Consider the following 23,237-nt stretch of genomic DNA (forward strand, 5'->3'; position numbering starts at 1 on the left):
ACCCAAAAAAAAAAAAAAATAAAATCTGCAACCTACCAATGATTATATGACTGATTTGATACTTTATCATCTTTGTTGCTCTTCACCAATTTAATGAGGTTTTTTTCTGATGGCAATAAATGTACATCATTATCATATTCCGGATTAGTTTATGGTTCAGAATGTTCACCACCTTATTTGCTTTGTTTATTATCCACATGTCCTTCATTTCCTCAACCATCATCTTCAATCTTCACCCTCACAGTCTCCAAATAATGCCTTAAGCTGAAAAAATTATGTTAAAATATTCTTTTTAAACGAAACAAAAAAAGCACAACAAATATTTGATGAAATGGCTGATCTCTTCTCCAGAAGCTTCCAGTGCCTCGTGGTTCCAAGCTGCAATCTTCCCCAAAAATCTTCGGAAAGGCTTCGAATTTCAGCTCCAATTCCACTTCCCAAACGATCTCTCAGAGTTACCCACCATACCCATGTGCTTGCCAATTCCACTTCACCCTCAAGCTCTTCTTCAAACTCTGTTCCTGAAGAAGTTGACATTCTCTCTTCAACTGGTATGGTTGCCGTATCTCTCAAGATATTAACTTTTTCCCTTTTCGTTTCATGGGTTTATGTCAATTTTTCATTTTGTTTACTTGGATTTTTCCCCCTTTGGTTCTTTATTTTTTGTTGAGCTTTCTGAATTGTGCATTATACTTGAGCTTATTGTTATTATGGCAGTGTGTTCCGATGGTAGTGTTGTGTTCCAATTTGCCAATGCTAGTGAGGTTAGAAAAAGGATGGCTGAGTTGGAGCAAGAAAAACTAGCCAGGGAAGCTGTTGAGAAAGTTGGTGAAGCTGGTCCAGCTTTGTTGAGTGAAGGTGTTGAAAAATTAAACACTGAGGTTGATCATAATCTAGTGGAGGAAATTGAATCTTCTTCAACTGTAGTAGTTAGTGTTGCTAATCGAAATCTTCAGCTTCCCGTAAATGAAGAGGAGAGTAACGTGCTTTATAATGTCTCTAAGGCAGCTGTGATCAGTGACGAAAATGAAATTGATGGGAATTTGATGTTGGATTCAGGAGAGGATGTTCATCATGGAATTTCAAGTGAAGATGTTGCTGCTGAGGGTAATGATGTGCCAAGCTTGTCTGAGGAAGATTCTGAAACTGACAATCAGAAAGAAGTAGTTTCTACAGTTACCCCTGAGTCAGATATCATCCCTGGTCTGAATAGTCATGCTTCTGGTGAAGTTGAAGAAGTGAAAGAAGGTGATGTCATGGCTTATTAGGTGTCTTCTTAATCAACATTATCCGTTGAAGTTTTTAATAGTTATTGTTCTCTTTGTCAGGTAGAAGCCTAACATTGAAGTTGCTCCTCTCTCTACAGTTGACAAGGGTCATGGTGTAGATAGAGCAATAAACAGCGCGACTGATGGCATTGCTGCTGATATAAATGAACCTATATCAGTATCCAGTTCTTTAGAGCTAGAGCAAGAACAAGTTGCTGACAACAAAGAAATAACTCATGAAATTGTGGAAGTAGATGGAGCAGCAAACAACCTCACTGGTGACATCGATGTGGATGCCAATTCTAGTGAGTTGATGCCAGTATCCACTTCTTTAGAGCCTGAACAAGTTGCCAATGACAAAGAAACAACTCACCACATTGCGGATGTAGATAGAGAAGAAGAGAGCCTTGCTGCTGGTGTTGATAATGTTATCAGTGAATTGGTGTCAGTATCCACTTCTTTAGAGCCTGAACAAGTTGTTGATGATGAAGAAACGGCTCACCATGTTGTGGACGTAGATAAAGCAGCAAACAGCCTTGCTGCAGGTGTTCATTCTGATAATGTCGATGTAGATAAAGCAGCAATCAGCCTCACTGCTGATGTTGATTCTGATATTGGTGAATTGATTCCAGTATCTTCGGAATCTGAAAAAGTTGCTGTTGATGAAGAAACAACTAACCATATTGTGGAAGAGCCATTTGATGAAAGTAAAATGGAAAAATCAGTCACGGTTAGTCTTTATCATCTTCTTTACAAAAGCTAAATTAACATTTGCTTTGGATTTGATTTCTTTTAGTGCATTTAGCTGTCTAATGTTAGCGACCTTAATGGCTGAGAACATCCCCTCATAATTCTATTTTTGATGAGTTAATGTGCTACTAGTTCTAATGTGAATATAAGATTTGTGTTTATTTTGTGTCTAGTTACATGACTCAGTTGCAACACCGAATTTGGAAAACAAAGCAGATGTGGAAAGTATGGGAAGAAATGATTATGAAAACCCATCACTTCCTACTGTAGCAGAGACACATTATGTTGAGACAGCTAGTCATGGGTATGCAAACTATATTCTCCCTTCAGTTTTGTAAATTAATGATGAAACTATCTTTTTGTGGTCTTCAGCATGTGATTAGTGAAATGTGTTCTCTCTGTTGAAAGCTTTCTCCTTTCTTGCTGAAAATGATCATCTTCAAACAACTGATAGTTATTGATTTTTGTCACAAAGCAAGGATTATGTATTTCTTTTATAACTTGTAACAAATGAAACACAACGATTGTGAATGCTCGACATCTTATCACACGCATAGCTGAAAGTAGAAACCAGTATAGATGTGACTTTCTAGGTTTCATCATCATTTGTTTTGGATACTTGCATGTGAACAGGAGAAAAAGTTCCACAACAGAGTTTTGCTTAATTTCCGGTGCTGCTTGCTTGCCTCATCCCTCTAAGGTACCTTCAAGATTTTAATATCTTCTGTGTGTGTAATCAGTGGGGAGAAGAATGAAACATGCCAAGTTTACATGTTAAAATAAAATTTTGAGGAAAATTATACCCAAAAATTAAGGGCTGCCCAAGCATTTGAGCTCCACCAAATGCATTATTTACATAGATCTAGAAATAATATTACCAACAATATTCCAATCCGTCTAGCCTGGTCGCCTATTAATAGGATAAGTTAACCATGTGCATATCATACATGAGATTTAACTTTTTGTGAAACTTGAATCCTAAATGATGGACGGTAAATAAGCCAACTAATAACAATTTCCAGGCATCAACAGGTCGAGAAGATGCGTATTTTATTTCTCACTCAAATTGGCTAGGTGTGGCTGATGGAGTTAGTGATTGGTCACTTCAAGGTATACCATTTTGTCAGTTGTGACTGTGGACTCACTTGTTGGTTTCAATCTATACTTATGCACCTGAGAAAACTATGCAGGTAGTAATGCAGGACATTATATCAGGGAACTCATAGAAAAGTGCAAAAATATCGTGTCGGATCATGAAAACCTTTCAACAATGAAACCTGCAGAAGTTATCACCAGTGGTGCTGCTGAAACCCAAAAGTCAGGATCATCTGCTATTCTGGTTGCTCATTTTGATGGTCAGGTAAATAAATGATTAACCGAATTGCTAATTAATATAAAACTCCTGCGGTATATTGTTCAACTATGTAAGTAATCCATAGAAATTTATCTGTAGGCCTTTCATGCAGCCAATGTGGGGAACACTGGATTTATGGTAATAAGAGATGGTTGCATCTTTAAGAAATCAACTCCCATGTTCCATGAGTTCAGTTTTCCGTTACAAATAGTTACAGGCGAAGATCCATCAGAAATCATTGAGGTCTGTAATCTACCTCATATTCATCGTTCACCTAATGTGAGATATAGTTTGGTTTTGGAGCCTTATAACTCACAATGTGTGTTTCAGGAGTACAAGATCGATGTAAATGATGGTGATGTGATTATAACTGCAAGTAATGGTCTTTTTGACAATCTTTATGATCAAGAAATAGCGTCAGTTGTATCAAAGTCACTACAAGCTAACTTGAAACCTCAGGTTGATTACCTCTGCCTTTCATTTAGGTGAAAATTCACGTGCAGTTGTCTAACATAGTATTTAACTTTGATCATTAAGTAGCTTATGGAAAAGTGTAAGTATGGTTATATGAACTGCAGGAAATAGCAGAATTGTTGGCCATGAGAGCACAGGAAGTTGGAAGATCATCTTTTGCGAGAAGTCCTTTTGGCGATGCGGCGCAGGCTGCAGGGTACGTGGGATACACCGGCGGCAAGCTTGATGATGTAACTGTTATAGTCTCGTCAGTTAAAACTACTCAGATTGATAGATAGAGATAGGCTCCTCTCTCATTACTCATTACTGCTTCTTTATTTATATTTCCTCTGTAAATAAATGCAATCATTTTTGTAAATTTATCTCTATCACCATGCTGGTGAGTGGTGACACCGCATATAAATTTCCTTCTATAACCATGGTCATGACATGATCCTTTTTTTGTCTGTAACATATCTTTTTTTTTGTGGAGTGCATTTATTTAAATTTATGCATACACAAAACGTCATATCACTTTGAATAACAAAAATGTTATTTGTATACCAAAATTAGTCATTAAAATCAGTCACCAGTATATTTGTGTATAAATACATGTGTGATTTAATTTATTTTTAATGTATATTAGTATTCTAATATGTATTTTATACGAGAAAATTTAGGGGATCAGCACTTTTATCAAAATCTGGCAAACATTTAACTAGCAAAAAAAAAATGAGTAATTTTTCACCATTAGATGAAATCTCATAATTAAAAATAATATTGATGGTTAATTGATGAGTTGACCACTCGACCAACTCAAATTAGATGGATTTTTTTATATTGTTTTTTTTTTTTTACTGTAAAAGGAAGAAATAAAAAGTACAAAAAATCCAAAAAATTAATAAATAAGTGAAGACTAGAAAGAATTCTATTTTTCTACCAAAAAATCAATAAATCAAGAATAGTTACCTTTCTTTCCCTTAAATATAGCAAACATCCACAAGGCCCCAACAAAAATTAAAATAAAATATAAATCATTTTACAACAACATAAAGTGGTTATTTTAGTTATTTTATTGAATTTATTATAGAATTTATTATAGTGACTTTATCTTTTTTAATTTATTTATTTTATGCACTTTCTTTAAGAATAGCGTAATGTAATCTTATGGTGACTCCTATATTCTCTTTTTAATATATAAAAATTACGTACTTTTTCAAAAGAAAAAAAACTATAAAAAACTGAATATCAAACAAAATATTTCAATTTAAAAATCTAATTTTTTTTCGCTCAACCGTTATTTTATCTCTATATCTTTTCTATCTTATCTTTTTTAATAAAGTATTCTTTTATAATTTTTAAATTTCAAATTTATTTACACCAAAATATAAATTAGAAATCTAAAGTTTTTTACTGCACAATAAAACAAAATGAAGTTTAACAAACTTATGCTATTCATAATTTTTGAATAATAATATAAAAGTCATTAAATTTGTTAGAACGTTCATATTTTAAAAATGTTATCTCATATTAATTTTATTGAATAATATGTATATCTAAGAGATTCTATTTTAAATAAAAAACTTAAAAAGAGAGAAAAAAGAAATCTAATTGGTTTTAAACTTTTAATAAGCTCTACTGTGTTGAGCGCATTAGTTTTTTTTTTTAAAAAAAAAAATTGGTAAATGAAGATTTGATAGAAAGGCACAAAATCTCCGTAATGATAATATAACTTAAATTCCTAAAAAATAAAATTTGATTTTGAAAATAAGATCAGTATGAACTTTGAAATCTGAATCTATCAAATTCAAATTAGTGGCTAGCAACGCTGGCATGATGACACGTATTCCATGTATGGTTGCAGAACCCTTTAAATACGAGACCTTCTCTCTCTTTTTCACACTCATCACTCACTACCACCAATGGCAGCCAAGCTTTCACTTTCGTTCATCATTCTGTGTGTTGTTGGTGCCGTCATGTGTGGCGGCGTTGGCATTTGTGACGGCGCTCGTTCACCGCTACCTTCCGTGGACTGTTCGAACTTGGTCCTAACAATGGCGGATTGTTTGCCATTCGTCACGAATGGGAGTACCGCAACGAAGCCAGAAGGAACATGCTGCTCTGGATTGAAGACTGTACTCAAAACTGCACCAGACTGTCTCTGTGAGGCTTTCAAAAGTAGCGTTCAGTTTGGTGTCGTCTTGAATGTCACCAAGGCCTTAGCTCTTCCTTCTGCTTGCGGTCTCTCTGATTCTTCTGCCACTGACTACTGTGGATGTAAATTCTGGACTCGTAATTATTTATTTATTATTAATATTAATATTTAGATTAATTATGGTAACGTGGTTATGGTGTTTTTGTTTTGCAGTGAGTGGAGCGCCTGCTGCTTCTCCTGGAGGTTTCTCTTTTGCCTCGTTTTGTTATTATGTGACACGTTATATTTTGTCATGTTTCTGCAACTTTCTCATATCAATCTTAATAGTAATACTTTATTTTATGTCATGTATAAAATCTTGCTTATATTGGATTTTCAGTTCTTCTCTGTTGTTGCTAGCTGTTAATCGTAATTCATATAGAGATATATTCCTTTAGTGCAATACAGATAGACATTATTATTATTGTCTACCTAACACCATTTAAAGAAGAATTATCAATAATTTACTCCGTCTTTTATGGGACTTTGTAGTCTATCATTATCCTTTTTTTTAATTTTGATTAATATGATATGAGTGATTGTTTAGAATGTTACTTTTGATCCTCTAGATGTTTGTAATTTGAATGAGTTGTATTTATTCCGTAGGTGGAAGGGTTTCTCCAGGTAGTTCTCCAAGTCCAGCGTCTGGTAGTGAAGCAACAGCACCAAGTTGGAATAATAATGGTCCAATAAATGAGGTATCTCCAAGATCAGCACCATCATCACCATCTCAAGGGAAGAGCTCAGCATCAACTATGTTCCCTATTTCACCAGCATCACTCTTTCTTCCCTTATTATTGCTACGTCTCTTCTCTCTGTTTTGAATCATTCATTATTTCATTTTTTAGATTTAGTCTAATTAGTTAGTTAGTTACTTGAAGAGGAACTCTATGATGTACATGTTTTCTGGCTGATTTATGAGTTTTTATTTTACCATTATATTGGATCTCATATATGCTTGCTTATTTTTGTTTTGTTTTCTTTTTGTCAAGGCCTATTTTTGTTTGAAAATAATGTTTTTGGCATGTGTGGGCCTCTGGGATAAATTTTTAGGATAAAACCAAATTGTTTATTGGGCTTAGCTGTGATCTCTTTTACTGGACCACTTGCATGGGGGCCCAAAAGGAGAAGATACTAGCATATAGTTCCAAATCATTTGTTCAAAAAAATAAAATAATTTCTCCCATCTACTTTCTAATTGATTAGAAATGATCGATGATCTAGATTCTAGATGCATATTCTCCCATTGGCTAAGCTAGTTGATTCTCCATTGAAGGAGAGAAGAGTTAGAAAATGGAGTATCACAGAGACATGATCAATGTTTGGCGCAATGGCATTACAACTTGGGGCCGAAACATATAGTAATTCCAAATCACAATTATCCAAAAATTAAAGGGTCCTTTGACAGTTTGACTAGTTGCTCCATTTTGTCTTTACTACTGTTCATTCTTAATTGACAAATATATGCCGCTAATTTTATTTCTTTAATTTATTTCACTTATTATCAATTTGCTTTTTAAGGTATAGTAGTAAAGCCATCCTGTGGAATCAAGTGTAACACTTTAATTAAACTCAACTTGAGGAACATAATGTCGGCTATGGAATTATTATATTAATTTTGCTCATATCACATAATTTTTCTCATTGGTTATAGTCTTATAGATAACTACATACCTCTCCAAATTTAGCAGAAAGTTTACAATAAAAGAAGTTAACTAATATTACCTATTTAAAAGTTAGTTCCTATATTTCGTTTCAATTGCTCTGCTAGTACATCCTGGGCTGTAAATGTTTGTTTTAATGTTTTATTTATATCTTCAGTTTTTAAATGTTTATGGAGACATGAACTAAAATAATCCCAAAAGTGGCAAATGGTTTCAAATGGTTAGGAGCATAAATATATATCTCGATAATCCTGGCAATTCTATACACATTATTATCCAGCTGGATTTGTCTAAAATTAAAGGTTGGCTCTAAAGTTTACTGTGTGTCCTTTCTACAACATACAAGAACATTTTCTTAGGGAACCATGTCAACAATATGCATCTGAATATTTTTATCGTCTTCTTTTTCTGGATATATTTATATACATTATTATAAAATGAATATCATCATGACTTGTTACTATTAGCAGATTAGTGTTTGTCATTGATTTTTGTCCATGATAAAATGCTGAAGAATGATACTATCACTAACTCCAAAATGTTATGCATGGTTTTTATGCTCAATAATTAAACTATATATATGTAGATCTTGTGGCCTCTGGGTTACTATATATATTATGTAATTTCACCAACCAAAGGGTCCAGGTTGTATATATATTATATATATAAGGTCTTGGGAAGAAACGTGACGCTTACTTAGGGTCAGTACAGGGTAGGTCTTTGCAAGTTGCAAGAATAATGTTTTCTAATATATAAAGTTGTTTGTTAGTTGTTACACTTACCAGGTGGGCTGTGCCATCTAGATGCACCTCAAAATACCCTCTTGAAACGTTGAAAAAAAGTTACAAAAGTTAACCATGCTTTTGACGTGAAGAGAAATTCTTACACCATCTGACGATTACATGATATCACTAAAAATTAAACACTATTTATAGATTAAGAAAAATGCTGAATGGTAGATGATAATTAGAATTTATTATTTTTTATTATTAACTAATTATTAATATTTAAAAATATGAGTTAAAATATATTGGTAGATTATTAGACTAAAAAAATTAAGTTAATAACTAAAAATAATAAATTTTAATTACGGATGTGGCAATGGAGTAGGATGGGGTGGGGATGTCTTTCTACTCTCTATTTCTGTGGTCAGATTTGTTCTCTTTTCTCTGTTTCTGCCTCTAATCTCTGTCGTGGGGAATATTGCCTCATTTTCATTCTCCGTGAGGTCCTATTTTCTGTGTGGAGCCTCATTCCTCATTTCTCTAATAGTTCTGATTGATCGTTAATTTTTATAGGAGTAGAGCTACAAATATTCATTTATAGGACGAGGCAAGAGACACAGCAGCAGAGAGGAGAATGAACACGAGGCAGAATTATAGATAGGAGAACAATGCACTCTCAAAGAGAAGAAAGAACGTTGTGAAGAGAGAACAACGCGATAAAAGTTGACGGCGCAGTGAGGGACGACAACATGGTGACTGGTGAGGGATGATGGTGCAATGAGAAGGAAGAGTGGTAAAGAAGTGGTTGGATAAAATATGGACAACATTAACTAAGAATCTCTGAATTAAAGAATGGTTATGCAAATGAGAATTAAAAATTTAGAATTTTTTTCTGTATATATGGCATGTGAAATGACTAAAAATTATATATAAAAAATTAATTATTAATGACAATTAAGTAAATTTTTTAATTTTGAGAATTAGCGGAGATGGGGTGAAATTCTCTGCTCAAGTCTCCATGCCTGCCTTGAAAGAACCCCCTGGATCCCCAACCATGCTAGAAAAATCCCCCCGCCCCTGCATTTGGAGAGTTTTATCATCCCTAATTTTAGTAGCCTTTTAATATTTTTCAAAACAAAAAACATAAAATGATTTTGATAATATATAAATTTATATCTCTAAATAAATAAATATATAATAAATAATTATTGTAACTAAATTAAAAATTATTGTTAGCATAAGAATCACTGATGATACCCTCATCATATATGAAATTTACGTTTGAGCCCATAAGCATGAACGATGATTAGTGATTACTCTTTCATTTCTCTTTCTGTGTGTTCTAGATGCAATTAGAGTTGCCATTCCATATTTGCATATATTCCAATAGACATAAAATTATTCAATTCATTATTCGAGAAGAATATAATTGTCACACCACAATCACACGGTTGATAATACAATGACTTGAAGACGTTGACTATAAATACTACTATCTCTAGATGCATGCCGGCTGATGACGACGCATTATATAGATGATACTTTTTCGTTTCTTTACGTAATTCAGTAATGAATGTGATTCTAGATGCAATTAGAGAAATGGCCACTTAACTAATTCATTCTTAGCCTTGTGAGAGCAGGTGTGGTATATCAAATTCCAATCGACAATTGATTTTTCCAGAAGAATTGTCACATCGCAACCAAAAATGGTACAATTATGACTACTTAATTACTTCTTTCTTGGGTAAAGATAACACGTGCAAATACAATGACTAAAGAGGCTAGCTTGCAAAGAATCACGTCACACAAATTAAATCTCTATTTTTTCTCTCTTAAAATTTGCAAATTTTTAAAAAATATTTTTAATATTTAATTTTATTCAATTTTATTCTTAACATTTTTAATTTATATCAAAATTATTTTCAAACATTAACTTGATTTAAAATATTAAAAATAACTTTGATATATATAAAAATATTAAAAACAAAATCAAATAAATTGAAAATGTTAGAAATAAAATTAATTAAAATTAAATATTAGAAATATTTTTTTTAAAAAAATCATAAATATTAAAATTAAAAATTATACTTTATCCATATTTATTATAATAGAATAAGGGATGCCATGTGATGAGCAAATAAAATGTCTTTTCTCCAATTCCTTAATTATTTGAAGCTGCAATAATCAATTTCGGTTGGTTAATTTATAATGAATTTGATTATAAAAATATTATTTATATATTAAAATTAGTCATTAAAATCAGTCACCAATATATTTATATATAAATATATATGTAGTTTAATTTATTTTTAATGTATATTTATATTTTAATATATATTTTATATTAGTGGCTAATTTTGATATACACATAGCATATATAGTCGATTTGATTAAGTGTTGGGATTTAAATTTGTCCTTGTATATACAGTAATTTATTGACCAACAACAAATCTTTAAATGAAACTCAAATTTATGATAGATTAATTTTTGTCCTATCATATTAAAAATAGGAAAATCTAAAAAAAAGTGAAGTATATTTTTTATCCATGAAATTTGATAAAAAATTTTAAAAATATTCTTAAATTTTATTTTATTTTAATTTTGTTCTAAAAATTGTTTATTTGTATTAAATATACTTTTGAGTCCTGACTAATACAGGTGTGTTTGGTTTGTATTTTTATTTTCTGTTTTTATTTTTAGTATTTTCTAATTTTTAAATTTTATGAAAGAAAAAATAAAAATAGAAGATAAAAAATATAAAATAAAATTTTTTTATTTTCCTTTTTTCCTTTATAAAATCTAAAAAATATTAAAAATAATAACAAAAAAAACACAAACTAAACGCACCATAAATTTCAAAATATTTAAAATCAATTAAATAATAATGCATGGCGATTATATCTAATTTATTTGTATTAAAAATTATTTTTATAAATTTATTGTTAAATTAATTTTAAAATTTTTTAAAAATTAGTCATCAAAAATATATTTAATATAAATAAAAATTTTTAGATAAAATTAAAATTTTAATAAAATTTTTAAAAAATATACTTAAAAAAATTACTTGAAGCCACATTAACTACTACTGTAGTCGATGCATGCCGGCTGACAACACAGTAAAGTACATACATAGGGGGTGTCAGTAGTCAAAGAGGGCTGCCATGGCCATTTGTCTTCAGTTCCACAAATTCCCCATCCACCTCAATCTCAATCAATATATTGTGTGTGAAAAGAATAATAGAATCCACCAATCAAGAGATATAAAAATCGTCATGTCATAACTCATAAGTAAATATCCCCTACACACACCATGACACCAACATATATATGGCGTGGCTCATACTTTATAATCGGCTCTTAGCTTATTAGCCTTATGCCAATTCGGAAACATGACAAAATAAACATCTAGATTCTAACCAGTAACCCCAAACAAACCGTGTAGCCTTTGAACACTTCAATATATATTATATATATATGGAAAATTTTTAAGTGTATCATACACCATTATTTGAGTAATTTTTAACTCTTAATTTAATTATAAAAAATATATAAAATATATACAATTAAAATCGATTATTAAAATTTAAAATTAGACAAAAATTAAATATCAAATAAAAAGTTCGGTGGTACAGTGAGAAAGTTCCGCTGTGATTCGTTCAAGACTATACTATATATATACTTGGCACCTCCTTGTTCCTTTAACTTAATCACACCAAGAAAGTTCGAAAACTAAAGCACCTGCAACCTCATCGGCATTCATAAGAGCAAGAATAATGGACGTGTTATCGATGAGCAGTTTAAAAACACTACCTAACCAGTGGTGTGGAGTCCCAGAGCGAAAAAGAGGGGTGGTTTCATGCAGAGCGACAACGGTAGCAAATAGCAACACTAACTTGTACAAGGTGCTGTCACTGAGTCCCAAGAGTGCAACAATGGATGACATCAAGAGAGCATACAGATCAATGGCTCTAAGGTACCACCCTGACGTCTGCCATGACCCTTCCAAGAAAGATGAATCCACAAGGCTCTTCGTGCAGCTCAATCAAGCCTATGAGACTTTGTCTAATCCCACCCTCAGACAAGAGTACGATCATCAATTAGGCTTGATAACCGCTCATGATGAAAGCTCCAGAAAGAGGTGGAAGGAGCAACTTGCTGAGTTGAAGACAAGGTCCCACAGAAAACAGGGATCATGGGGTAGTAGAATGAGGGCCCAAAACATTATCATCATGATGAACAATCACAACTAGTACCACTTTATTAAATTTACATATAATATGCGCTGTCGTGTAATTACATCTTTTTTTTAGATGACTATTCACAGGTGAATGAAAATATTAGTTATTTTTGATGATGCGGCGTTGTGTGATTGGATGCATGTGTAAAGCGTGGATCAAAATTAAATTTATATTGTCTATTTGAATAGAAACTAGCTAGGTAGGTGGTTTATATATATAAGAATCAAGTTTTTTTTGTTAGAGTTCTTCCCTCTTGGGACCATAAGTAATAACAGCACCAGCAACTGAGAGGAATATTTTATCTCGTCCAATTAACTCTGTTAACTTGGATTCCTGCAACTTCTCCATTACAATCTTCCCCACGTTTGCCAACACAAGCTGTCAAAATTTATCACGAATTAACTACCAAAACAAGCTAATTAAGCCATTAATTAATTCCGTAATTACCTACTTACCTGGACATGTAATTTCTCAAGGCTATGATATAGCCTTTCAAATGAACTGATGCCACTCGAGTCAATATCGCTAACAGCTGCAATGCAATGCAAACAATTTAGTCAAACACGTCAAATCATCTAATGATTCTTAACTATCAACTTCACATGAAAATAATTGCACCTGAGTTTTCACCATATAGTACTAATTCGTTTCGTAATAAAGAGTCTAACCTGACATGTCAACAACCACATATTGTATTTCGGCTAATTCACATTCTGCTCTCTCCTCATTTTCATAACGCAACCATCTCAGAATTCTGTGGATTATTGTTATTGTTGTTGAATCATGCATTAGCCAGAATTCCTCAAATTAAAGAGATCATAATTAAAAGAAAAATGTGTACCTGTCCTTGACAAAGTTGCAGTTAGTGAAGTAGATAGCAGAATCAACCCTAAGAATGAGCATGGCAGTAATCTGGAATGCCTTAGGGTATTGCTCAATGTTCCTGTAAATAGAAGTACCTGGAATTTTACCAAGTACTACAACCTTTGGCCATGTCACTCTAAACACTATTTTCACAAAAGATATTGACACCTATAGTACAAAAGAAAGATCAGAATTAAACAAACTAGTCTATGGTTTATTATATGCATGCCAATGCTGAGGGAATATTTGAGTTTTACCGCAATTATAAGGGCATATTCAAGATTCATGAATATGACACCAAAGAAGGCTCCCATGCAAGCCATGAAGTCAAATTTGTCAATCTTCCATATCATGATAACTGCATTTATGTTCACCAAGTTTGTTGTAGCTGCTATTATGATTGAAGAAAGCACTGCATTTGGAGTGTACTTAAACACAGGTGTAAACAATGTTAGTACTAACAATACAACAATGGACAACACTATGTTTGATGCTGCAGTTTCACAACCAGCCATGTTGTTCACTGCTGACCGAGAGAAAGACCCTGCATCCACAAGCTATGTATTATTATATATATGATTGAGTTTTGAGTTTTGAGTTTTGATTTGTTGTGTATATACCTGTGGCCACAAAGCAAGATGTCAAAGAACCAACAATGTTCATGGTTCCCATTGCAACCATTTCCTTGTTACCATCCAGTGTATAATGTTTCATGGCTGCAAATGTTCTCCCAATTGATACAGCTTCCTGAAGAAGTAGCTTAGATAGTTAGTTATATTCAAAAAGATTTTGGCATAACTTAAGATTTTCAGTAATTTGCTTATTACCGTGAGTGCTACTATACCAGCAACAGCACCAATCCGAAAACCTCGTACAACATATTTTCCTCTAAAGAAAATTTCATTAGCAGAAACTGAGTTAAGACCTCCCTTGATGTGGTTAATCTGAAATAGCACAATTCTAGTTACAGGGCTACCTCTGTTTTTCCCTGAACTTAATTACTTGTTGAGTAAATTTTAAATAGTAATGTGATCAATCTTACAGTTGATACGCCTTTCTCATCAGCCCTTGTAATGTAGACACAAATGGTGGAAACTATAACACAAGTCATAGGAGCAATTGCAGCTACCCAGAAGAGTTTCTTATGCTTTTTACCCTGTCCATTTTTAGAACATTACAATCAAAGTTCAAATGGAAAGAAAACAGAAAGGAGATTGTGACATTTATTATCAGGATTCTTACAATGTACTTGGTTATAAGAAGGAAGATCAAGCATGATGTTCCAATGATAATTGTCTCCAAATTCCACTGTACTTAATTAATAACATACAGATTAAAACCAATTTTAAAACAAATGAAGGCTTAATTATTTAATTAATTAGCTAGTTTACCTCATGGTGCACTATAGCGTTCTTAACTGAGCCAATGCCAGAAATAATATCAGTTTTCTTAGTAAAGTGTGGTATGCCAAGGAGGCCTCTAAGCTGTTGAAGTGAAATAATAATGGCAGCTCCACTCATGAATCCCACAATGGCAGCATGAGATAAGAAGTCTATCAAGAAACCGAGCCTGACGACGCAAACATATTCACTCAATAATGTACTAAAAAGTGATGGCGAAAAATAATAAATTCTGATGACCCTCTAGCATTCTTCTGTAATAAATAATACCTAAGAACGCCGAGTGCGAGCTGAGTAACTCCGGCAAAGAATGTAGCAGTGAAGGCAAGACGTAGATATTCATGGCTCTTGTGGTCTCTAATGTCATGAGAAAGCATAGCTCCAAGCAAGAGTGAGACCACAGCTGCAGGTCCTATAGCAATGTCTCTTGAGCTTCCCATGGCAGCATACACAAGAGGTGTCACAAAGCTTGCGTCTGCACAACTTAATGTCATGATGAAAAATCAAATCACAAACAAAACAAAGTCATAAAAATATGAAGATACTCACATAGTGCATGGTGAGGGTCCAAATTTGCAAGCTTGGCATATGCAATATCCTGTTATTAACAAACTCTATATAATTAAAGATCAATGCATGTTACTTAGTTAGTTGATTATGGAATATTAATGAATTAATGACCTGAGGAATGCAGAGACTTGCAGTGGTGAGTCCAGCAATGAAATCACCTCTCAAGTTTCGGATAGTGTAATATCTTCCCCAATCTAAGATAGGGAAGATTGATTGGAGGCATAGACAAAATTTTCTTGTTTTGCTTTTCCCCTTATATTTCCTCATTAAGGAGTTGTTATCTGAGATTGTGAATAATGTCTCTAAAGGCTTCATCTCATGCACAAAAATAAGTATATACGTTATATATTAAGATGGCATGCCATGCATTTTCCCATAAATGATTTAATTTCAACAACGTTAGCTTAGCTTATACTAATGTCATTTAATAATACTATATGCTTCTATAGTTTTTTTTTTTTTCAGTTATTAACATGTAGTCGGTGCTAATTAATTCTGAGACTACAGACACATATATATAAATGTTCATAGGCACACATTACACATACGTTACCCCTTGGTATTGGGAATTGGCAACAGGTTTCATATATCGTATCCCTTGAGGCACTGCAAGTGCAAGGTAATATATAACTTAGATTCCGATTATATAATATGTTAATAACGTGTATAGTATGAAACGATAATAATTAATCGTCCATGTCGCATTATTTTAACTAAAGATCAAATGATGATTGACGATATGAAGGGACGCGTATAAACATTTTATGGATCATGTTACATATACACTAAAATCAGCCACCAAAATCAGGTATCAGTATAAAATACATGCTGAAATATAAATATATGTTGAAAATAAATTAAACCACACATGTATTTATATATAAATAAATTCGTGGCTGATTTTAATGTACAAATAATATTTCTCATATTTTAAATACGTTGTGTAGATATACATGAAACTTAATTATATGTTAACCAAGGATTAACTCCGTCCTAATTAATAATATAATTATTTTAGCATATATTGAACTGTACAAATAAATAATCGATGATCATCACGTAATTTGTTTTATAAAATGACAATTTCATCACTATTGTACCTTATATATCATTTAACTGAATATATGATACTTATTATTTATATTTTCTTTGTTATTGATTTACGGTTTAATTCAGTTTGCGCCTCCTAAACTATGTTCATCAAGAAAATTGATCTTAGAGTTACTTAAGCACCCTAATGTTATTATGAGAGTTTAGTATTAAGGGAGAAAAAAAACATAATAATAACAATGTAGAGTGCTTTCCAATCTAAGAAAATTATTAACTTTTCCACAATTGATGAATCAAACATTCCAACTTCAAAGGATAATGTCTGTAACATAGTACCTACTACCTAAGATAGCGTTTGGTGGAGAGACAGAGACAGAAAGATTGAGACTGAGAGACAGAGACTAAGAGACCGAGATTGAAATAAATCTCAGTATTTTGTTGGTGCAAAATGGGAGACAGAAATTAAAATAAGAATGAAACTCTAATTTAATTTGTACAAAGGGTAAAATTGAAATTAATTATTGAAATGAGGGTATTTTAAGTATAAAATGTTATTAAATTTCAGTATCTATCTCTAAAAATTTTAGTCCCCCGTATTCCCACTTTTTGGAGGTATTGAAATACTGAAATTTTAGAGATAGAAACAGAAATTTAAGTACCAATCTCTAAACCAACAAACATGATATTGAGTCTCACTCTCTCAATCTTTGTCTCAATACCTCAAAACAAACGCTACCTTAAATGCTTAAGATAAAGTCATATATATAGAGCACTAATGAATATTAATATAACTTATCTGAATATAAAACAGGGTTGAAAAACAAGATAAATAATGCTCTATGCTTATAGTGTTTCAATGTGATGATATCCCAATGATGGTAATTGAAGTATGTCATTTTGTTAATACAATAATTGCATTATTATGAGTATATGTTCAACAAGTATAAGCTAAGTAAACTGATCTTTCAACTCTCCCACATTATTTGTTTATAAAATGATATTAGCATCCATTATTGGCGAGCTCTTATCCACACACCAATTATTATATCCATTATAACCCTCTCAGTCCACCAAATCATGAAGCCGATATATATTCTAATCTTTGCTGGTTTTCATATAACCTTAAAGTATATTGTATTGTAAATCACAACTACCAGTTGAAAAACAGAACATGTAATTTTGCTTCTATACATTAATTGGCACTATATATAAAATCAAAGACAAACAAAATTAAATGAAACTACATAGAAGACAGATCAAGGTGACTAATAACTCTCTATAAGGCTATCTATTATACAATATAATACTAATTCCCACCCTTTTGTATTTGTAGCATCTTAATTATAACCGTGGCTTCAATCAACACTTGAATTTTATCTTGAAACAGATATGTTTTATTTAACACCCTTTGGACCAAAAGTTGCAACAGCATCAGCCACTGTGAGAAATATTTTATCTTCTCCAATTAGATCGGTAAGCTTGGATGCATGGAGCTTCTCTATTACAACTGGCCCCGGATTTGCCAATATAAGCTGTTTATATAAACACACATGATACATGAACATGATCAATACAATCACAATTGTTTTGTACATGACATCAATGTTATTATTGTTGTGATATTATTATCATTATACCTGAACTTCTCTTTTCTGAAGGGTCTTGTATAATTCTTCAAAGGCATGGATGCCACTTGTGTCAATATCAGTAACAGCTGCAACATGACAAGGTCAATTATAATTAACATCAGAATTACTATCATTAATAATGACTTGTTGGTAGAAAGAAAGTCTTACGTGACATTTCAACAATGAGATTCTGTATTCCCGGTAATTCACTTTCTGTCCTTTGAGATTCTTCTTCAATCAACCATCTCAATATTCTGCAAAAAAAAAAAAAAAGGAATTAATTGACTTATTAATAGTGCACAATTACATTGATTAAAGTCAAACCACCCTAAAACTAATAAAACTATCATCACATTATTGATTGATACAGTCCACATTTTTTAGATTATCATATTAGCAACTAATCTTTACCATTTTAAATTATGGTACAAACAATAATAGAGCATAACGTGGACAAGATCATAACTAATTAAAGAATGATCTTTAAAAAAACAACCCCATCAAGTTAAAAGTATCCATATATTTACCTCTCCTTGATATAGTTGGAATTTGAGAAGTAGATAGCAGAGTCAATCCTGATAATGAGCATGCCAGGAATCTGTGCTGCTTTGGGGTATTGCTGGATGTTCCTATAAACAGTAGTCCCCGGAAGCTTACCAAGAACTGCAGTTCTTGGCCTTGTCACTTGTAAAAGTATCTTGGCAAATGAAATTGCCACCTTCATGAACAAAATGAGATTAGCTTAAAACATTACTGAGATGAGATGCAAGAAAGCCATAAATAGATATCTTTTGAATAGATTAGTATCTGCATTGTACCGCGATTAGAAGGCCAATCTCAACACTCTTGAAGATGACACCAAAGAATGCTCCCATGCAAGCAACAAAATCGAATTTGTCAATCTTCCAGAGCAGAACCATTGCTTCAATGTTCACCAGGTTTACAACAGCAGCTATTATAATAGAAGCAAGAACTGCATTTGGAGTGTACTTAAACAGTGGTGTGAGGACCAACAGAGTTAGTAACACAACAATGGACATCACAATGTTTGATACAGCAGTTTGACAACCAGCCATGAAGTTCACTGCTGACCGAGAAAAAGATCCTGTTGTCACATAGCTTGATGTCAAAGAACCAACAATGTTCATTGTTCCCATTGCCACCATTTCTTTGTTACCATCCAGTGAATAATCTTTCATTGCAGCAAATGTTCTCCCAATTGCTACAGCTTCCTGAAGTAGTTTAAAGAATTCGGCATAAGTGCCTAGCAGATTTAATGCATTCTCTAGAAACATCTTATGTTAAATATAAAAAATGTTATGTGGATTGAGGAATCAGCTTCAGAATTTTCTTACCGTAAGTGCAACCATGCCAGATACAATACCAATTCTAACACCAGCGCCTAGATATTTTCCACTGAAAAAGATTTCGTTAGCTGATGATGGATTCACACCACTCTTGATATGCTTCACCTGATGAAGTATCATATAAATACTTTGATTAAAGTTTTCAACTTTAGAGGAGGTATATTCAATCAAGATTATCATCATGGTACTTACAATTGATACACCTTTTTCATCTGCTCTGGTAATGTACACAAAAAATGTAGACACTACAACAGAGATCATAGGAGAAATTGCAGATACCCAAAAGAGTTTCTTGTTTCTTTTAGCCTGTTATCACAATATAACAGTTATTCAAGTTGTAAAAAGGAATAAACTATGTGCTTAAGCACTGTTGTTTAATTTTAATATTTGTAAAAAGTAACTTTTAGCTGCTAGTGCATTTTTATTATGGTCCCCATGACCTTTTAGACATGCTATTTATGTAATACTTTTCTTTAAAAATTATTATTATAACTTTGATCAAAGTGACAATCATTTTGTATTTTGACATGGTAAATTAGGGAAGGGAGGAAAAATATTGGGATTCTTACAATATACTTGGTTATAAGAAGGAAGATTAAGAATGATAGTCCAATGAGTATAGTCTCCCAATTCCACTGTAAGCAGAAATTAAGAAAACAAATATTATTTATGAGCTTTTTCATCCTCTAAATATACTGAAACATATATAAATATAAAGCAAGATGAAAAGATTTACCCCATGGTGCACGTTACTCCAAACCGAATGCAATACAGAAACAATATCAGTTTTTGTGGTGAAGTTCTTTATGCCAAGCAGACCTTTAAGCTGTTGCAGTGCAATAGTAATGGCAGCTCCAGCCATGAAGCCCACAATGGCAGCATGAGATAGGAAATCTATCAAGAAACCAAGCCTACAATAACCATTCATGAATGCACAATACTTTAGGCAAAGCACCACCAAAAAGGACAATGCATATATGAATGAAAGTGAACCTTATGCATAGTTAAGTCCTATCTAGTACTGAATGTACCTGCAAACTCCAAGTACCAATTGAGTGACTCCTGCAAAGAAGGTAGCAGTGAATGCAAGGCGCACGTAGTCATGGCTTTTGGTGTCACTGATCTCACTAGAAAGCAAACTCCCAAGCAAGAGGGACACCACAGCTACAGGTCCAATCGCAATATCTCTTGAGGTTCCCATGAAAGCATACACAAGAGGTGCCACAAAACTTGAGTCTGCAAAAAAAGGTAATATTAATTAGCAGAAGAAATTAATTACTTAGAAGTAAGAACTTATCAATCATCATCATGATACTCACATAATCCATACCAAGGATCCAAATATGCAAGCTTCGCATATGCAAGGTCCTGTTATAATAAACACAATCAGCAACAAAGTGGTGACTACATGTTAAAAAAATTATGTATTTAGACACGTATACCATCGTATCTGGACATACCGTATGTCTAAATACATTAGTTTTCTGGCATAAAATTAACTTCATGTGAAAATGATAGTTGAGATCTCTTCACGTAAAGACAACCTCATGTAACGATCGCATTCGTACGTACCTGAGGAATGCAAAGACTTGCAATGGTGAGTCCGGAAACGAAATCGCCTCTGAATTTCTTGAGGTTGTAATCTCTTCCCCATTCAAGAATGGGGAAGAGAGATTGGAGAGCGAGAACGAACTTTCTAGATCCAGATTGGTCCTTGAACTTGTGAAAGGGCTTGTCAGCGAAGAAAGTCTCCATGAGAGAATGCTTGATCTCTTGGAAGAGTGGCTGCTTAGGAGGAGTTCCAACTCTGTGCATATATGGCAGATCAGTAACAAAATCATCATCTCCTCCTCCATGTCTACGTGAAGAAGAATCGCTTCTTGTTTCTGCTATAACTTCTGCCATAGCATCATCACTCACACGCTGACTCATTGAATATCAATCCCCACACAACACGATAGAACTGCAAAAAATAATTCAAAGATCCGCATACACTGCAATTATTCAAAAATGCATAGTAGTAGTGCAACGCTCCAAAACTTAATTAAGCAAATGATTATGTTATCTAATTAATGTAATTAAGGGAAAAGAGTATATAAGGAATGTACCAAATGGTGTTGTGTGAATGGAGAAGGCAAAGAACGTGGTGTGTTTGGGGCAAAGTTTATGGCTTATATATAGAGAGAGTCAGAACTGAGAAAGTAGAAGGAGGTGTTGATGATGGAGACTATCAACACTTGTTGAATGTGAATGTGATGTTTGGCAAATTGCTCATAAAGTCAACCATAACCTTGTTCATATATATAGATTTATAAGATCAGTTTATTATGTCTTAATTTAGAGTATGAAGGTAAGAGATTCTATCGATAGATAATTTAGTGAAATAAAAATAGTATTTTTTCTGTTTTAAAATTTATGTTCTTTTGACTTTTTTTTAATACATTAACAATTTAATGTATTTAGATACAAAATAAGTTTAGATACATTCATTTTTTAATGTACAGAAAAAATTATCACAGTAATAATTGATAAAATGGTGAAAGAATAAGGAAAGAAAAGAATGTGAATTTTTAGTAATTGTTGATTGATTGAACTGTACAAAAGTGTGTTGTAAACTATGAGGATAAAACTAAATATATATAAAGTATTGTTCTATGAAAGATAACAACAAATAAAGATAAGATAAGATAATAAAGACTAAAATTGTAATTGAATTTATGTATTCTGTTGGGTTGAATTGTGGGTTACGAGACTTCTTTATTATTGTTATGGACTAAGGTGGAAGAGTAATTTAATAATAATTATTTTAAAACAAAATGTTATTTTTTAAAAATATTTTTTAAATAAATATACACTATTGTTATTTTAAAAGATCTTTGTTATTTAAATTTAAATTGCATAAGCAACTCTGTATTTTAGTTTTAAATCGTTTATTCCTCTCTATACATCTATATATAAATATTTTTATGCAGAAATTTGTATTTAGTATCAAACTGTCAATTAATTATTCTTTTCTTTTTAAGGTTCTTATTTTGTATTTATCCGTAATTAATAAATATATTAATCATAGTTAAATACAAAAGAATATAGTTGAAACAAATTAATCTTTTTATTAAAAGTTTAGAAGATTATTATGAATGGAGAAAGTACTGATAACAAGAACCCTCAGTCAAATGACAAAAGAGAATTTTGGTTATGATATCATAAAACTAATCAACTTTGACCTTTATAGTTTATATCAAATAAAGATTTTGCATACAATAGGTGACACCTAGATAAGCTTAATTATTGCAGTTGACCAAAATAATTAACAATTTGTGTTTATTAAAATATTAAAACATTACTCAGACACAGTTTTGTGTGGTCTGTGTTTTTATATATAAAAATATTATTTATATATTAAAATTAATCACTAAAATTAATTATTAATATATTTATATATAAATATCTATATAATTTAATTTATTTTTAATATGTATTTATATTTTAACATATATTTTATATTAATGATTAATTTTGATAATTAATTTTGATGTACATATAACATAATCGTAGTTTATATTTATTTTCTCTGGACTTTCTCATTGAAATTTGTTGTCCACTATCTACTCTCGGAAGTTTTACTTAATAAAGCTAAGAAAGAGTTTCACTTGGCTTTCCCTATTAACTTTAAGGATACATAGTTAATAGTTTTGTTTTTAAGACACCAAAA

The 23,237-nt window shown here is 32.1% G+C and overlaps 5 protein-coding genes across 6 annotated transcripts; 3 read left to right on the forward strand and 2 right to left on the reverse strand.

Moving 5' to 3' along the window:
- The first annotated feature begins 155 nt into the window (after positions 1-155).
- Positions 156-4,297, forward strand: LOC107468655 (probable protein phosphatase 2C BIPP2C1). 2 transcript variants are annotated; one of them, XM_016087985.3, is made up of 10 exons: positions 156-551; positions 718-1,248; positions 1,367-1,998; positions 2,192-2,322; positions 2,652-2,718; positions 3,041-3,128; positions 3,209-3,378; positions 3,472-3,615; positions 3,703-3,857; positions 3,951-4,092. In XM_016087985.3, the coding sequence occupies exons 1-10, from the start codon at positions 332-334 to the stop codon at positions 3,955-3,957; spliced, it is 2,145 nt and encodes a 714-aa protein (XP_015943471.1). In that variant the 5' UTR covers positions 156-331; the 3' UTR covers positions 3,958-4,092. The 2 variants fall into 2 exon arrangements, with proteins under 2 accessions (XP_015943471.1, XP_015943470.1); XM_016087984.3 differs by having other exon boundaries at positions 157-551; positions 3,703-3,831; positions 3,951-4,297.
- A 1,403-nt stretch (positions 4,298-5,700) lies between these two features.
- On the forward strand, positions 5,701-6,843 carry LOC107468515 (non-specific lipid transfer protein GPI-anchored 11). Its single transcript, XM_016087823.3, has 3 exons — positions 5,701-6,102; positions 6,194-6,223; positions 6,626-6,843. The coding sequence occupies exons 1-3, from the start codon at positions 5,748-5,750 to the stop codon at positions 6,841-6,843; spliced, it is 603 nt and encodes a 200-aa protein (XP_015943309.1). The 5' UTR covers positions 5,701-5,747.
- A 5,257-nt stretch (positions 6,844-12,100) lies between these two features.
- LOC107468387 (chaperone protein dnaJ 20, chloroplastic) lies at positions 12,101-12,886 on the forward strand. Its single transcript, XM_016087671.3, has one exon. The coding sequence runs from the start codon at positions 12,182-12,184 to the stop codon at positions 12,656-12,658; it is 477 nt and encodes a 158-aa protein (XP_015943157.1). The 5' UTR covers positions 12,101-12,181; the 3' UTR covers positions 12,659-12,886.
- On the reverse strand, positions 12,846-15,827 carry LOC107468386 (high affinity sulfate transporter 2). Its single transcript, XM_016087670.3, has 13 exons — positions 15,592-15,827; positions 15,460-15,508; positions 15,181-15,385; positions 14,902-15,079; positions 14,753-14,818; positions 14,553-14,666; positions 14,338-14,454; positions 14,131-14,257; positions 13,768-14,054; positions 13,488-13,678; positions 13,315-13,400; positions 13,102-13,178; positions 12,846-13,024 (listed from the first exon to the last, which is right to left on the reverse strand). Exons 1-13 carry the CDS (start codon positions 15,793-15,795, stop codon positions 12,884-12,886), a joined length of 1,842 nt encoding a protein of 613 aa, XP_015943156.1. The 5' UTR covers positions 15,796-15,827; the 3' UTR covers positions 12,846-12,883.
- Positions 15,828-17,619: 1,792 nt separating this feature from the next.
- On the reverse strand, positions 17,620-21,774 carry LOC107468735 (high affinity sulfate transporter 2). The gene is made up of 13 exons (XM_052255829.1): positions 21,634-21,774; positions 21,098-21,488; positions 20,845-20,893; positions 20,557-20,761; positions 20,262-20,436; positions 20,095-20,160; positions 19,718-19,831; positions 19,514-19,630; positions 18,977-19,390; positions 18,686-18,876; positions 18,327-18,412; positions 18,168-18,244; positions 17,620-18,062 (listed from the first exon to the last, which is right to left on the reverse strand). The coding sequence occupies exons 2-13, from the start codon at positions 21,455-21,457 to the stop codon at positions 17,925-17,927; spliced, it is 1,992 nt and encodes a 663-aa protein (XP_052111789.1). The 5' UTR covers positions 21,458-21,488; positions 21,634-21,774; the 3' UTR covers positions 17,620-17,924.
- Between the last annotated feature and the right edge of the window lie 1,463 nt (positions 21,775-23,237).

Source organism: Arachis duranensis, chromosome 10, assembly GCF_000817695.3.
Source record: "Arachis duranensis cultivar V14167 chromosome 10, aradu.V14167.gnm2.J7QH, whole genome shotgun sequence".
Lineage (NCBI taxonomy): Eukaryota > Viridiplantae > Streptophyta > Magnoliopsida > Fabales > Fabaceae > Arachis > Arachis duranensis.

Coding starts and splice junctions, on each gene's coding strand:
- LOC107468655 (XM_016087984.3), top strand. CDS start 332: ATGGCTGATCTCTTCTCCAGAAGCTTCCAGTGCCTCGTGGTTCCAAGC. Junction 2,323..2,651: donor GTTGAGACAGCTAGTCATGG/GTATGCAAACTA, acceptor GCATGTGAACAG/GAGAAAAAGTTCCACAACAG. Junction 2,719..3,040: donor GCTTGCCTCATCCCTCTAAG/GTACCTTCAAGA, acceptor AACAATTTCCAG/GCATCAACAGGTCGAGAAGA.
- LOC107468515 (XM_016087823.3), top strand. CDS start 5,748: ATGGCAGCCAAGCTTTCACTTTCGTTCATCATTCTGTGTGTTGTTGGT. Junction 6,103..6,193: donor TGCCACTGACTACTGTGGAT/GTAAATTCTGGA, acceptor TTTGTTTTGCAG/TGAGTGGAGCGCCTGCTGCT. Junction 6,224..6,625: donor GCCTGCTGCTTCTCCTGGAG/GTTTCTCTTTTG, acceptor TTTATTCCGTAG/GTGGAAGGGTTTCTCCAGGT.
- LOC107468387 (XM_016087671.3), top strand. CDS start 12,182: ATGGACGTGTTATCGATGAGCAGTTTAAAAACACTACCTAACCAGTGG.
- LOC107468386 (XM_016087670.3), bottom strand. CDS start 15,795: ATGAAGCCTTTAGAGACATTATTCACAATCTCAGATAACAACTCCTTA. Junction 14,667..14,752: donor TTCTTATAACCAAGTACATT/GTAAGAATCCTG, acceptor AAAAATGGACAG/GGTAAAAAGCATAAGAAACT. Junction 14,455..14,552: donor ATGAGAAAGGCGTATCAACT/GTAAGATTGATC, acceptor GTGCTATTTCAG/ATTAACCACATCAAGGGAGG.
- LOC107468735 (XM_052255829.1), bottom strand. CDS start 21,457: ATGAGTCAGCGTGTGAGTGATGATGCTATGGCAGAAGTTATAGCAGAA. Junction 19,391..19,513: donor CTGGCATGGTTGCACTTACG/GTAAGAAAATTC, acceptor AAACTACTTCAG/GAAGCTGTAGCAATTGGGAG. Junction 18,245..18,326: donor TCTCATTGTTGAAATGTCAC/GTAAGACTTTCT, acceptor GTCATGTTGCAG/CTGTTACTGATATTGACACA.